The sequence below is a fragment of the Anas platyrhynchos genome, chromosome 4 (assembly GCF_047663525.1).
Source record: "Anas platyrhynchos isolate ZD024472 breed Pekin duck chromosome 4, IASCAAS_PekinDuck_T2T, whole genome shotgun sequence".
NCBI lineage: Eukaryota > Metazoa > Chordata > Aves > Anseriformes > Anatidae > Anas > Anas platyrhynchos.
In genome coordinates, this window is record NC_092590.1 from 60,442,549 (window position 1) to 60,457,724 (window position 15,176).

General features: G+C 37.9%; 1 protein-coding gene across 5 annotated transcripts in view; it reads right to left on the reverse strand.

Annotated features, from left to right (window-relative positions):
• Positions 1 to 15,176, reverse strand: part of STIM2 (stromal interaction molecule 2) — a 68,959-nt gene that overhangs the window by 21,830 nt on the left and 31,953 nt on the right. For all 5 annotated transcript variants that reach the window (XM_027457288.3, XM_027457286.3, XM_027457287.3 and 2 more), the window contains exons 2-3: positions 11,221 to 11,351; positions 756 to 870 (exon numbers count right to left, since the gene is read on the reverse strand). In XM_027457288.3, the coding sequence (XP_027313089.3) occupies positions 756 to 870; positions 11,221 to 11,351 (246 nt within the window). The remainder of the gene's footprint in view (positions 1 to 755; positions 871 to 11,220; positions 11,352 to 15,176) is intronic.

Genomic DNA, 15,176 nt, shown 5'->3' on the forward strand with positions numbered 1-15,176 from the left:
GCACTTAAACGAGTGCCTAACAGTAGCTGAACAAATGTCATCTTCCTAGTTTCAGCTCTTCTGTTCAATCTTTAGTTGTTCAACTGATACTAATTTATAGATCTTTAAGCACATGTCATTAGTGCAATAGCTTATGAATGTTAAAAAAATTACTCTTAACTACGACCAACATTCCTGACCTTTACAGATTTTTTTAATCACTAAATCCTGGAACATGCTCAGCAATGAACAGTATACCATTCATGAAGTACGTGGCTTATAATTTCATTCAAATCAAGGAATGCACATTGGGTCATCATTGCATGGTCCTATATCCCAAGTTCCAAAAGATTTTTTAAAAGTACTTAGGACTAAGAATTTTAGCTCTTTGGAGCCCAAAGACAATTTATACAGTAGAAGTACATTGGATTTTCCACTTAGTACAGTGTATAATTAATGTTAAAAAACACCTTGATAGAAACCCTTAGCGTTTGCTCACTAAATAAAAACACTTATCTGGAATTCAATGATTGCAACAGTCACTTCCATAAATTATAACCTCATACCGATGAGTGTGAAAGCTATCCTAATGTACCTAGCACGTCAAAAAGAAATTAACACTAGAGTGAGCATTCAGTTTGGTTTATATACCCCTGTGAATCACGATACTGATACAGATTCATGAAAATGCTGAAGAAGAGGTCATCCACTTACTACTATAAACAACTTGGTGGAAAACTGCGTCTATTTCAATAACCAATATATTTTTAACCTACCTTCAGATGTTTTCCAGCGTCTCCATAGATCCTCAATGGTAATATGCTTGTCTTCTCTGTGTAGGTGGCTATGTTTATTCGAGGCATCCTTATACTGCATATCTTCCCTTAAAAACTGAAGAAGGAAAACAAATTAAAAAACACCACTTTCTAAGCAGAAGCTGCAAGCATATCAGGGTAAAAAAAAAAAAAATCTTTACTATCTCTTCCCCATGCAAGCAGCACACAATTCATGTAAGCTGACTATGTCAAAGACTCAAAAAGGAAGTTTTAACACTCTTACAGGACTTGATTCTGCAATTATTAAACTCTAGGAAAACTGAATTTGCAATTGCTAGTATACAACGTTTAACAACATTTTTCGTATACCTTAGTGATTCCGAGTATTCACTGCATAAATCATACTGCATACTTTTCCATTCTGAATACATTTGGTCTTACCTTCAATAGATGAAGATGACTATGTAATAATATAGAAATTAGAAATAGAAAACACACCAGACCTTTATGGATGATGAGTAATACCTGAATCCTGCTACAGCAGTTAAAAACAACCGCTTGTGGAATGATAGAAAGGTGTTAACTAATATTAGTCTTCTGAGTAGGTAACAAATTTTAGTTCCATTTCAAATTAAAAACAGAAGCCATCTTAGGGACAATTTTCTTCTTAATAATGATGCCTCAGTGGCTACACTCCAAGCACAGAAGTATTACACATGGCATTTCATTTACAATAATTAATAGAAAGCCTATGTCAAAATACCAAGCTTTGCATGTTAGTAAGCATAACAAAACAGATCCTGCAATCTCATTATACAAGTGTTGTATCAATATTTCACAAGTCATTGCAAATGGTTTCTCTTTATACATAGAGCCAGAAAAAGCATGCAAATGCAAGACCCTAGCATATATCCTCTTAGCTAGGGCCACTGTCAGGAAAAATGGATACCACAACCATGAAATGAAGACCTTCCTCCCTCCCCCAAAAGCTGAGGGAGTGCTAAATGTCCATTAGCCAACAATCTTAGCTCTTACACTGCATTCATTACTGGGTGCGCAATAATAAAACCACACTAGTGCTGCAGTGTAGTACAGCACTATGCCAGAGATAAACCCCTTAATTCTTCTCATATCTACTGCTTCCCATTCTTTTTCCAAGTTTCAGTATAACTGAAATTTCTTCAGCTGCAAGTCAGAATTGAAGTAGGAGAAATTATGAGAGGGAGAGATTGAAAAACTTACTGCAGGTATGAATGAAGCTTTCCAAGTGGACAAAGTGAGCAAGACAATAGAAGAGTAACACAGAACATGACAAATAGGTGCCGGTCTTATTTGTTTCACACAGAGCCTAGAGAAGTTAGCAAACCCATCTCCCATTAGTAGCAGTAACCTTACATCGGTATCAGACCCTAAAAAGCACACCATCAGACACCTCTGTGGGTGGACACCTTATGAGTAGCAGTACCAGAAAACTAACATGAGAGCAAAGTAATCTCAGAGATTACTTGCTTTCCTCACTCCCTGAAGGATATGCAGCCCAACCAAAACCTGCTATAGGTAGTCAAGACACCTAACAAAAAACAGCTTTTTATGTGGCAGGTCCATATGCTATCTCCACTGCAAACAAAGGTGATAAAGAATGGCAAGTGGTGAACTGCTAAATGCCCCACTTAAACTTTACTCCTGGAACAAAGCATCTGCAGATCTTCCCACATTTCTAACAAATCTAGAGATGATTTAGTTCAAGTTGCACGAGATGGAAAAGCAATCAATGTATGATAGCAGAAATATACAAGAAGAAACTAACTTACCAAAATCCCCTTATTAAAATCTTCATTCTTACAAGAAAATAAGTCGTCTTAAAAAAAAAAAAAAAAGGGATTCAGGTTCCTCCTTTTAATTCAGATAAAATTGTAGTTGCCTTCCTGAATCCAATCATAAATACCATGCCTATCTTTTGGTTCCAAATACTGGTTGGGTGCAAGCCCTCTTTCACCTACCACTTCAGAGCATTTTTGACTGACAGACAATTGCTTTCTAAAGCAGTTTGATTACTCAATTATTTCTGTTTAGCCAATAAAAATTTCATGTGTGCTTGAACTACTACTACGTATACGTACAAGAAGGCAGAGATGCTCACGTTTACACATGCATGCATATGAGAAATATCAGAGAAATGTACTAAATGAAAAAATTGAGAACGCAGCCTGTTGGGGCGGAGCCATTTGCAGAACTTTGAAAACACCCTGGTCCAACAGTAGTAAAAAAAAAAAAAAAGTACAGTAAGCACAGAAAGGAATGACTGCTGTAACCATATGGAAATGTATCTGCTGCATAACCTCTGCTGCATGTTCCACAGTCCAAGCATGAAGTCTGAGTACTTCCCAGATTGGCACAACAACTCTGAAGCTGGTAATTCCCATAACCAGCACACGATGTACAATCGAAGGTGTCTGTGACAGGCACAGACATTTGTTTTAAAAAGGTCGGTGTGGTTTCTGAAGGGGAACAGAATGGAACACATGCTGTAGCTAAAGGTTTCAGCACATTTTGCACCTCCCCAGCTAAAGCTCATACCTCTGAGTTTTCAATTTTCTTCCATCTATTTCTAGTTGACAGCAAAAGCAAAATATTTCACGACAGGAACATCTGAACAGCTACAGGTGCTGTCAAGAAAAAGTCTGAAATGCTGTTAAGAAAATCATGCTACATACAAGGCTAGGAAGAAAGAGATGACAGATGCCAACTGATATACAGAAAAGCTTTAGGGTGTTACATATCACACAAGAGCCCTATAAGGTTATACAGGAAAGCGTTCTGATTTTTAAAATGTAACATGGGTTACCTCGACAGCCAGTTAAGCAATGCAGAAAGGATGTATGGAAAACTTTCAAAGTTTCCTGTTGTTGGGCTACAAAGCCAGCAGAGGGAGCAGGAGTTAACAGATACATTCACACGGCACTGATGCGAACATAACTATGTAAGCTTGAGGGGGGAAAATTGAAAGCCTAATTTCAAATTTCATCACAAATACAGAAAAATCTAAGTTTACAGTAAAAAAAAAAAAAATCCAGAAGGAGAGAAGAATAGTGGAAAAGATCTAATTTACATTGAAAGACTGTTAGGGTATTTGACTAAATTTTTGTTTGTTTGTTTGTTTTAAACAAGGAATCCACACAAAAACACCTCGAGCAACTTGCATTAAATAATTAGTTTGCAGTAACTCCACGGGAGTGGTCCTGTGTTTATGAGGATTTCTCCATGAAAAAACAAAGTGCCTGTCTCCTGTTCAATCCCACCTATATTGCTCTCAGGTCAGAGACAGTCACAACGCAGGACTGCCACAGGGGCAGAGTTACAGCGTGTACAGCTGGACAAAAAAACATCACTTTTCAAAGAAGGAATGCATTCACTAATGAAGAGATATGACAGTCAACAAACATCTCTTTTGCTTAAAATACCTTTTTTAAGAGCTGGCCTAATATGGAAGTTTTGTTAAGAAAAGGAATTGCATCCTAAATTGAAGAAAGCCGTAAAAACGGAACAACTCTGGTAGAAAGAGGATTTTTCTGTTCCTTGTCATGGCAGCTAATCTCTTTTCTGTTGCCCTGGCCAGTAAGTACACAAAGAAGAGGTTAGAAAAATAACTCTAAACTGGGAGGTTAAAAGAATTAGCTCTGACAAAACACATCTAAGTATTATCTTAGCCAACATAATTATTCAACAGGGAGAAGGCCTTTTAAAGACTACACATTTGAAACCAAGATAGCAGATGAGTTACGTAAAAAAAAGTGTAAAATAGCCATTAGTTGAGGTAGGTAATTCAAAAACAACTAAAAATTACTCTAAAGAAAGCTACACACCTAAAATCAAACCTGGAGTTTTGATCCCAGAAGAAATATTAACAACTGTGCTCCTACAAACAAAAAATCATATCCCAGAGCCCAGGATTCAGTGTAATAAAGTGGGGATGAAAAACTTTCATCCTGGCGCCAACAGAAGCTGAAGCCCTGGAACAGTTCAAGGCAAGGTCAGGTGAGCCACCACCTTCCTCTCCACAGAGACTTTATTTCTGTAACATTCACCAAAACCCAGCAAACTCAACCAAAAACTAGCCTGAAGCAATAACCACAAACTTCTAACCCTTCCAAAGAAGAAAAAAAGACACCAAAATCCAACACAGGTCTGACACCAAGGGAGCACTGACACACTAAAGCCATACACCACAAAGATGCAGGGCAGGAAAATATGGAAGTTGAAAAATTGCAAAACATCCTTGCTCCTTGAGGAGCAAATGAACAATCGCATACTTTTGCTAAACAGTGGAAAAGTAAAATTAACCACATTCACTAACTGCAGAAGGAAGCACTCATGCTATGTTTATTCCTTGTTCTGGATAAAGACACAAGTTTATGATTTTCAGTTTCACAAACTTAAAATAGACCCTCCAACTGACAAGTTTACTTTAAGAGCAATTAGTAACATCTCCTGGCTAAGTGTTACCATCCTCCCTTGAGCAACCATTCCTTTCTACAGTGTTATTCCTTTCAGTTTTATTATTTCCTCTTGCTTTAATTCTTCTGAAGAAAACCTGCAACAAGTCAAAACCTCCATTTTCCTTTAACCCTACCTTAGTACAGAGGCAGTCCTAACAGCAGTCACCCTTAAATGGCCTTTTACAAAGCTGTTCCATCCCGTGCTACCAGATTTACTCCATCTATTGCACACTGTCAAGCTTTGCCAGGTTATGATGGCTAGCTGACAGCAAGTGTGCTTTTAACATTCAACATGCTGCAATTAAGGTACAACAGCATTCCCCATTTCCCCCCATAGAAATAGCTTCTGAAGATGTTACAGAGTAAAATAAGGTAATTTATTCAAGCATGTTGGAAATATCTCCAGTAAAACAAAGTTCATGGCTAATGAAAGTGGAAGCAAGCGTATCTCAAGTAACCTACAAGTTCTACTGGGAAAAAAAAAATATATATATATATAGTGGCTTAAAATAAAATTTCCGTAATTCTACTGTAAACTGTGCAATGCCTTCAAAGGGAAGCTGGAATTAATTTCCAAGAGAGCATTTAATTGTAGCAGGACTAACTGCCTGCAATGCTACAAAACAGGTGCAGACAGCTACACATTAGCTTAAGCACCTCCGAGGAGGCAAGGCATGAAGCAGGTCTGATCCAAAACACGTCTGCACGAGTTTCTATGCAACTGTACCCATGATAACAGACGCTGCCGCTCCACTGGACTTCTTTGCACAGACACAGCCACGGACTGGCACTGCCATCGTGCTTTCAGGGCAGGGCTGCCTCCTGCCTAGAGGGCTCTGAAAAGCACAGACTGTGTAGACATACTGAGCTGCTGTTAAACTTCAGGAGGATAGAAGAGATTGCCTTTTAACAATCAGAGACAAATGCATTAGCAGCTGAATGATAAAATTCAATAAAAGCAAGACCTCTACTAACATATCTGCAGCTGAAATTTAGCTGCTTACTAAAACTAACAGAATTTTAGAGCAAGCAGATAGTTTTGGGGGAAGAGGGCTGTCGCACTGGTTAGGACACTCAGCGTACTCATCTGAAAGATCAATGTTCTTCACACAATGTTCTCGCACAGTGAGATGTAAAACGCGCTCGGGAGATATCCGGGATGATGCAAAACAGTTGTACCGTTTCTGAGCCGCTGCAGTAGGCATTTCCCTACAACACACAGTTTTGCCCAGCAGTCTGCCTCTGAAGCATTATCTACCTTACACAAACCTTACACACCTTACAAACAGCAGTTTAAGGACAATTATTATAAAAGTGATAATGTCAAAGCCAAAACACTAAGGGAATTTATGTCCTTTAAAAAGGACAATTCTTGCTGAGTGTATATTTGCAGGCAATGAGAGGAAGCAAGAGCTCACAGCAGATCTCCTCCCAGCTGAAGTTACAACACCTGGGGTGAGCTCCTGAAGTTTAATGAGGTCCCAAGAGGCACTAACAAGGGCAGATCAAGCTCTCCAACTACGTCACGCATGTGCCAGTTTAAAAAACACGTGTCAGTTTAAAAACATTTGGATGGATTTCTTCAGGAGCCTCTGGCTAAATTTAGGGAGGTTGTAACTTCTATGTTTCCCTATCATCTAAAAAGTTTGGGAAAGCTATCAGTCTATGTCCATTTATTCCATCAACTGCCTATACATATGCACTATCTACCAGCCACTCATTTTTCCAACATATTACATAGATGTACTTTTCCCCTAAAATATTTTGCTAACTCTTTACTGTCTCCAAGATTGAACAATTAAAGGGGACAGAGATGCTGTGTATAAATTTGCTTTTGTTCAAGAATACAGAGGTATCCAGAGTTTAAAAGTTTTAAGTACACAATATTTTCATATAGCAAGCTTGTAAAACAGACGCTGGTGTTTGCATGTACCATTTTAACTGCTAAAAGAAAGGAAATGTAAACCACCAGGAATATCACCAGCAAATTGCACACTAAGTAAAAGGAGACCCACTTCATACTGTTCTACTTTTTCCTTACAACCTTAAAGGACAATGAGCACCAAAGGCAGGGTTTACTGAGGCATGTATTTCTCAACTCAACCTAATTCTAGAAATTACTTATTTCTGTTTATGCTTGACTCTTCTACCTCCTCCATTTTGATTCCCAACTGGATTATTCCACCTCTTCATCTTCTTTCAAACACTCTCTCATGACATAGGTTGTTCCATCTCTCTTGGATTATTTGCATCACAGATGCAAATATGACCTTCAAGCCTTCAACTAATGGCTTCGCAGAGCTTGCACACATTCTGAAATGGCCACTTCTACTTAAAGGAAGATCTTGGGCTGTCAAACATGCTGCCCATCACACTTACTACAGCCAAAGTGCTGATTTACTCTTCCTTATCAAATCACATTAGCTACTTTTACTGCTTTGGTCGCTGTACAGATGATGATCACCCACCCTGTTTAAGCTGCTACAGACTGATTTTTACATTCTTGTCTCCAGACATGACTTACACATCTCACCTCTGAGTTTCCAGCTGCTTTGACCAAGCTTGCTCATGGGCATTCTCTGATCATTTAATGCTTTCAGTACTGTAGGCTCTGGGTATTCTTTTTAGTGTTTTTTTTTTGTTTGTTTTGTTTTTGTTTTAATTATGCAAGATATTGAGATACTAAGTCACCTAATCCAGGGATCCCATGAAATGCTGTAAATTCATGCCATTGGCTTTTGTGTCGTTATACATATAACATAGTAATATTTCAAAACCACCAACTTACTCATTTCTACAGTGAGATTCCTTGAGGCAATTACATGATGTAGGATCTACACATAGAGTTTCTTTGGAAACAGGAAAAAAACTTGGTAAATAACGAACATGCTGATAAGTCTGTCTTGCTGCTCATGCCTCTTCATCATTAAAATAAGTCATATATGCCTGCTGTAACAGATGCTTCCTGAGGCAGATAGCCTCCCACAGCACATGACTAAAGCCTCAGTCAATAATATACTCCCTTTTAGTTACCCTTTTACAGTCTACACCTTTAAAGCAATGTAAACAATTGCAACCTTTTGTACATGAATAGTAAAATATTAGTAGCAGGAGCCAGATTTGATAAATTCATACTGACCTGCCCTAATGATAACTACAGTCTTGTCTTCTATGCTTTTTCCTTCTCTCTCCCATTCTGCCTTTCACGCTGATATCCTACTTCACAGAAATTAATAGCAGCACAGTAAAACATGATCTACTTTAAATTATAACACAAGTTTATTATCCAAATCAATCTTTTTTCCTTTGAGTTATGTTCCTTGTTTTTGAATTATGTTATTCTATATTAAAAACTCAGGAAAATGTTATAAAATTATGTGAATCCTGAATAAAAAAAATCAAAAATGAGTAACTATGACATAAGCTCTTTTCTTCCTCAAATATTTTCTAGCATTTCAAACTAGAAAAGTATTTTCTAGTGAATTTAAAGTTCAAGATTTTGTCTTCAAAAATCTGTTATACCAGCTACCCTAACTTAGGTAACACATCAAAACTAAGGAAAAATCTAACCAGTCCATGATCAGACTAGAACCCTTCCACCTTTCTCAGCTGACTTCCATAAAACCCTTACGTGTTTCAGTGACTAATAAATCTCATGGTAAAAATTTTGATCAAGTTTCCCACATGAATTTCACAAAGGTTAGCTAGCTAAAATCTTCTTTCAAGCCTACAGAAGCCAACCCCAAAAGGCTTCCAGTTGCAGACTAGTTTTGAGGAAACACGAAGTCTCTTATAAAAGTTCACGTTTTCCTACTTCCTAAAGAAATTCATTCTCTAAGGAACAGTTTTATGTGAGACTTCATTTTACATAGAATAAATAAACTACAACAAAAACAAGGCATGAGAAACTTTCCAAAAAAGAAGAGATATATGCAAGCAAGATCTCGGGAATCACTGCCAGGGGTTCTCAACTAGATTAGCAAATTAAAATAGTTAAAATAGTTCAGCATCTTTATTTCTTGTCACCTTTCCTTTCTCAAAATAACTTATTTACAAGAACTTCCTTCCTCAGTGTAAATATAGGCTTGCAATCCGTAACACTGTTTTACTAGTGGTACAACAGCAGAAAGTTAATAATATCTTGTCATTTTTCCTGCCAAATAATAATAATAAAGCTGGTGAATATCAATATACTGCTCTTCCAGGAGTCTTGTTGTAAGCAGAAGCCATGCAGCACATAACAGTAAGAATCCATTACCTTGCTGTTAAGAAGATCCCTGTATCTCATGCAAGCTTTATTTATAATTAAGTGGTTTATTATCTATTCTCATCTTTAATCAAGGCAAGCAGCATTATCCACTCTGACAGATAAAACATCTGTTTTGGAAGCAGTGTCAATTACTGTTCTGAATATATACTACATGTGTTGTAAGTAATAAGGTAATTAGATAACTTCATTGTTAAAATGTCAGATTTTTGAAGATTAAGATAAAAACTAGTTAAAGCAGCACAGGAACATATAGATTACTAGTTTATCTTCCAATTAAATTATGGTTTTTACTAATTTCAGGTTTGCTTGTAATGTCTTAGATGAAAGTATATCTGTGCAAATATGTATTCACTGATCTCCAAGATAATAAATGCAGAAAAAAAAGATAATTTAGCTCTTATTAAATACACCAACATTTGAAAGCAGAGTGCAGAGAAAGGGCTACATTTCAGTTGTCTTGCTTTATGCACGGTGAGTACTTTGAATACATAGCTTCACTAATCTCTCATACCCTAGCTATAACCGCAACCCTCATGATCTATTCAAATTTCAGTCATTTTAACGAATTTAAGAGTAGCTTCTGTTGCTTTGGTTCACCTTGACACTCCTCTGCAACAGAAGGAAACTTAGTCTCAGAGATAAAGATGAAGAGGTGTATTTATTGGAAGCAAGGGCAGGTCTTTTGAACGCTGCTAGAAACTTTTCAATGTGTATTTCAGTGTTTTCTTTTAACTTTCTTCACCTTCGTGTACAAAAAATGCAGTGCAAGTCAAGATAATCATGCAATGTTGAAAAGCTGCTCAGAAAGCTCACAGTCACTAATGTTTCATTTTGCAGACTGGATTGTGCCTCTCCCAGATATTCATGTTAATAAACACCCTAGCTCTAATGTTACAGAGTATTTTCAGTGCCTGAACCATTACACGCCTTAAGGTACAGGGCAGATTTTTTCCTCAGGAGTACATTAGTTTACTCTGGAACATCTTCTCTATTGTACTGTATTCCTTCAGGAAGCACCATAGTTGTTTTGTACGTATTCACACAGAACTCAGTGTGGTATCAAATTAGACTTGACCACAATAACTCATAACTTCATTCCTTCAGTGAGAACAAATCTACACAGAGATGTTACAAAAAAAGGATGAGAAGCCAAGGCTAGATTCTTCTCCTACTCACCTTCAATGAGAATTGGTTTCAGAACCACATGGCAATACCCCACATTTTTAGCAAACAGGAAATCAGGGGACATCTTCACACACACACACACCCCAACCCCTCCTTTCTCCTGCCAGAAAGCTGGAGAAGCAAGTACAGTGAAACTACATGGATAGATCTCCATTCCTCCCCAGTAATTCTGAGTATCCAGATGGTAAAAGTTGAAGTACAAAAGGGCAAGTCCTTTGCCAGGGCCACCAGTAGCCTGACTACTGAAATCATTCAAGCACAATCACAAAATGCTTCAGACAGCTTTGAATAACCTTTAGCAGGAGGTGCTTACTCTTTTTTTTTTTTTTTTTAGGCTAAAACCACGGACATCAATTTTCCATTTCTGACTTACTTTCTGCATTTTCACGCAGAAAGGGCTGAATTTAAAAAGAAACAACTACTCAGGTTCTGGAACATAAAGAGCAGCTATGTAAAACAGGGAGAAGTACAGACCTCGTAGGTATGCACAAGCGAAGGCTTTTTATATTCTTACCTCATCGCTTTCATCTACTTCAATACCACCATCTTTGTCGTCATCCATTTGCTTATGTATCATGCGGAGAGCTTCCAGGCTGAATCGGTCCTCCTCAGTAAAGCATGGTGGGCTGAGGGAACTGCAGGGATCTAAAGGGGGGAAAACAAATCAGAACAGAAATATCAGTCACTGTCAGTCTAGAATATAAAATTCCCAAAGCGTAACACAGAGCTTCAGATTTTGTTTGTATACATGTACTTGCCCGCACGTAGCCTCCAGTTCAAAGACAACAAATTAACAATAAATAAGAATTCTTACAAAAAAAGTGAAAACACACCCTCTTTTTAAGCAATAAGGAAGCTCTCAGCAGACACTGGTATAGTTTGACTCCTGCAATTCTGCCCTCACTACCAACGCCCTGTGATCTCCACCTCTTCTCCTATCTGTCAACCATCTTGCACGATACATCATCACAACAGCACATAAAGTCACTGTTGTTTCCAACCTCCTTTCTGGAAGCCGGAGGAAAACAAAAAGCAGATGAGGATGAGAAAGACAATAGATTATAATGTCCTTCAATCACAGCTTCATAAGCAGATAAAGGAATGATACCCACAGTGCAGTAGTACTGTAGGCAGTACCATTGAACATAAAATACTCAAGAAGGACTACAGGAAAAGAAATCACACTGCAAAGAAAATTGAACTGACAAGAATGTGATACCCCACAGCCCTGAATACTCTGATAAAAAACAGCAGAGTCACCACAGAGTAGGAGCCCAGGTCACAAACAGCACGTGTTCAACCATGTTTGTTCCTGAAGGTTCATGATTTGTGCCCATCTGATGGCTGTGCTTCCCCATGTCAGCATTTGATATACCATTTTTCTTTCCTTGCCACAAGACACATGCCAAACGCTGCCAATTTTTATAATACACAATGATCAACCTATCATTAAAGACTTGTCTTTCACAGACCTTCACATCAACTAGTAGCTAACTTCCATTTGTTCTGATGCATCCAAACCCTTCAGAGAATAGGTGGTGGAAAAGGGTATAGAAATTATTTTTTGTAAGTTCAGTACTGAGATGGTGATTTCCCAACATAATAATCATTATAAAAATACACTATTCCCATAAACAACAGTTAGGTACACTCAGCTTCAGTCATATCATTAAAAATATAATTTGAGGCAGCATGATTTTTTTTTCTTCTTCTAGTCTATCAAAAGACTAAGCTTTCTTGCTACTACTTAAGTTATTAAAAGCTCATTTGCACAAGTAATGAAAGAGAAACATACAGAAATTGATAGGATTGAGTCTGCATAGAAAAAATTATTGCTTTAGTATTCCATACTAATTGAATTGGCATGATTCTGCTTTTCTGACTTCAGTTGATTATTTTTTTTAATTTATAACAATAAGAGATGCTGATACAACTCCACTTGCTACAAAGCAGAAGTATAATAAAGCTGGCAACCAAGTCACAGCTGAGATCTCGGACATTAACAGGACTGATCCCTACAGACAGACACGAGTTAATGCACTCTTACTTTCTATACCAGTTTTATTACACAGAAGTTAACAGTTCCATCTGTGTCCACATATCAACCAAAAACCACAACAACACGGTCACAGAGATAGAAATACTACCTATTTAACAAGTACTTCACATATTTCAGAGAGACAAATTACTAAGTGCTAAACCAGGCCTATCACAAACATTTTTCAGCTTTGGAATGCAATCAGAAGGCCTTGAAAAAAACTGAAGCTCTTCTAAGGTTGTGGGGTTTGGTTTTTTTTAGAAAAATCAGTTATTTATCTATCTTTGTTTCATTGGAAAATGTTTAGTTTGTGCATTAGATGGCATTTAAATTTTTACCTTGCAATGAGAAATTTACAATTATTGGGGAATTTAAGGACTTATCCCCCTGGAATATGGTGGCTGGTATAGAAAGGCTTCCCTTGCAATAGTAATGAATCACTGCAGCATTCTGCTAATTATTAAATTCCAGTAGCCACAGAGTATGGCACTACTTGAAAACAGTCACATATCAGAATCATAACATACTTGTACTGCAAGATTACATACACTCTAAGTTAGAAGAAAGCCCAATTGTTAGAACAGATAAAGTGGTCCCTCCAACACACCCAACTTGTTTGATTTGTATTTAGTCCTACTCTTACATAGTGGAATACAGATAAATGGAGTTCACAGTTTGCAAGCACCCACTCAAATGCTTTTCCATTTTGTTCAGCTGAAAGGCCAGCTTTTCAAGTCCCAACTTTTCCTCGGGCTACACTTTCTCAACACTGAGGTTGATCAGTTTCTTAATCTTAATGAGTGCTTCTAAATACGCGTTAGAATAGAGCAGTTCAGTTGGAAGGGATCCCCAAAGGTTAATGCACCTGCTTGACAACTTCAGGGTTAACCAGAACTTAAAGCATATGGATGAGAGGGCATTCTGCAAATGCCTCTTGACCACCAAGGGGCATGGGACAACAGGCACCTCTCTAGGAAGGCTGTTCACATGTTTGACCACCCTCGCAGGAAAGAAATTCTTCCTGAAGTCCAGCCCAAACCTCCCCAAGCCTTTTTTGGTTATTTAAACATGAAAGCACTTGAAAGAGCTATAACTCTTCTTAAAAGAAGTAAATAGGCTACTTGTGATTCAAATGCCACATGCCCTGGCCCCAAGAACACTTGATCTCTCTCGAAGAACAGATTGAGTTCCAGTTTGCTCTTTTTTGAGCTGAGAAACATACAGCAGGACATCTTGACTACAATAAAAAATAACCCACTCTAAACAGAACCCAGATTTACTCCAACCTTATTTTCATGCAGTAAGATTAAAAATAATGTTCCCAGACTGACAACACTTGGTCATCCCTCTCTTCAGAGAACAATTAAAAAAAAAAAAAAAAATCAGAAATCTACAACCTACACAATAAGTGAAAATCATTTCCCTGGAATACCTACAGACCCCTACCAAATCCAAAAAACAACTGATGGAAATGTGATCATTTGTAACTCTGCAAAAGGTTTTAAAACACTGCATTTTGCCTCATTTACAAGGCAGGTGTAATTCAAATTAATACTAGATGAAGTGCTATTAAAAACTTCTCAAATGTCCAATCCATTAGAATAAGTCTAGGGGAAGTGTCTCAATATACATCAAGTGCCATCATCAAAAGCCTAAGGCTCAGCAACAAGTAACAATTGGTAAGTCTTGGCAATTCATATCTCACTTTGAATCCATCCTGCCAAAGGCATCTGGGATTCAAAACCTTTTATTATACTTTAAGGACAAAGCTAACTTTTAGGCCTGGACCACTATGTCTGCCCTAGTCTGGTGCATCATACATAAATAAGCATGGTCCAAAATCACTGTCACAGAAAAGAATACAGAGGTGATATTCAGGAAGCAAACCTGGTAACTTCAGGTTTGATCCTTCCTTTAATGAGCACCACTAAGAAATTAGCAAAGTAAACCAAAGTAAAACATGTTTAGCTGAGGTTGGCAAAGGCACATCACACATACCATGTGCCTACAGGCACACCTTGCTGTCAGGACATGCAGGAGTTACACAGCACCTGTTTGAGCATTGGTCAGAAGTGAGGGGATTTTGCACCTTAGGGACATGATAATGAAGGAAATTTGTCACTGAAATATTAAATGTGAGATTTACAGCTCAAACTTGGTGGAGGCTTCGGAAGGAAGCCTTTCCTCCTGCCTTGAGTAGGTCAGGAACCACCTCCTAGCTCTGAGAGAAGGAGAAAGCATCTGTGCCTGGCCAGAGAACTGCTCAAAGCCACAATTGCAGGAGAGGGCTGCTCAAAGCCACCCTTCTTGTAGGAGATGATGATAATGAACTGAGTTCAGAGTTACCCAGTACAGTACACAGGAAGCTGTTTGTTTGTTTTGAACGCAAATAAGGGGAAAGTAACACTTGGCTCCCCCCCCACCTTTCATTT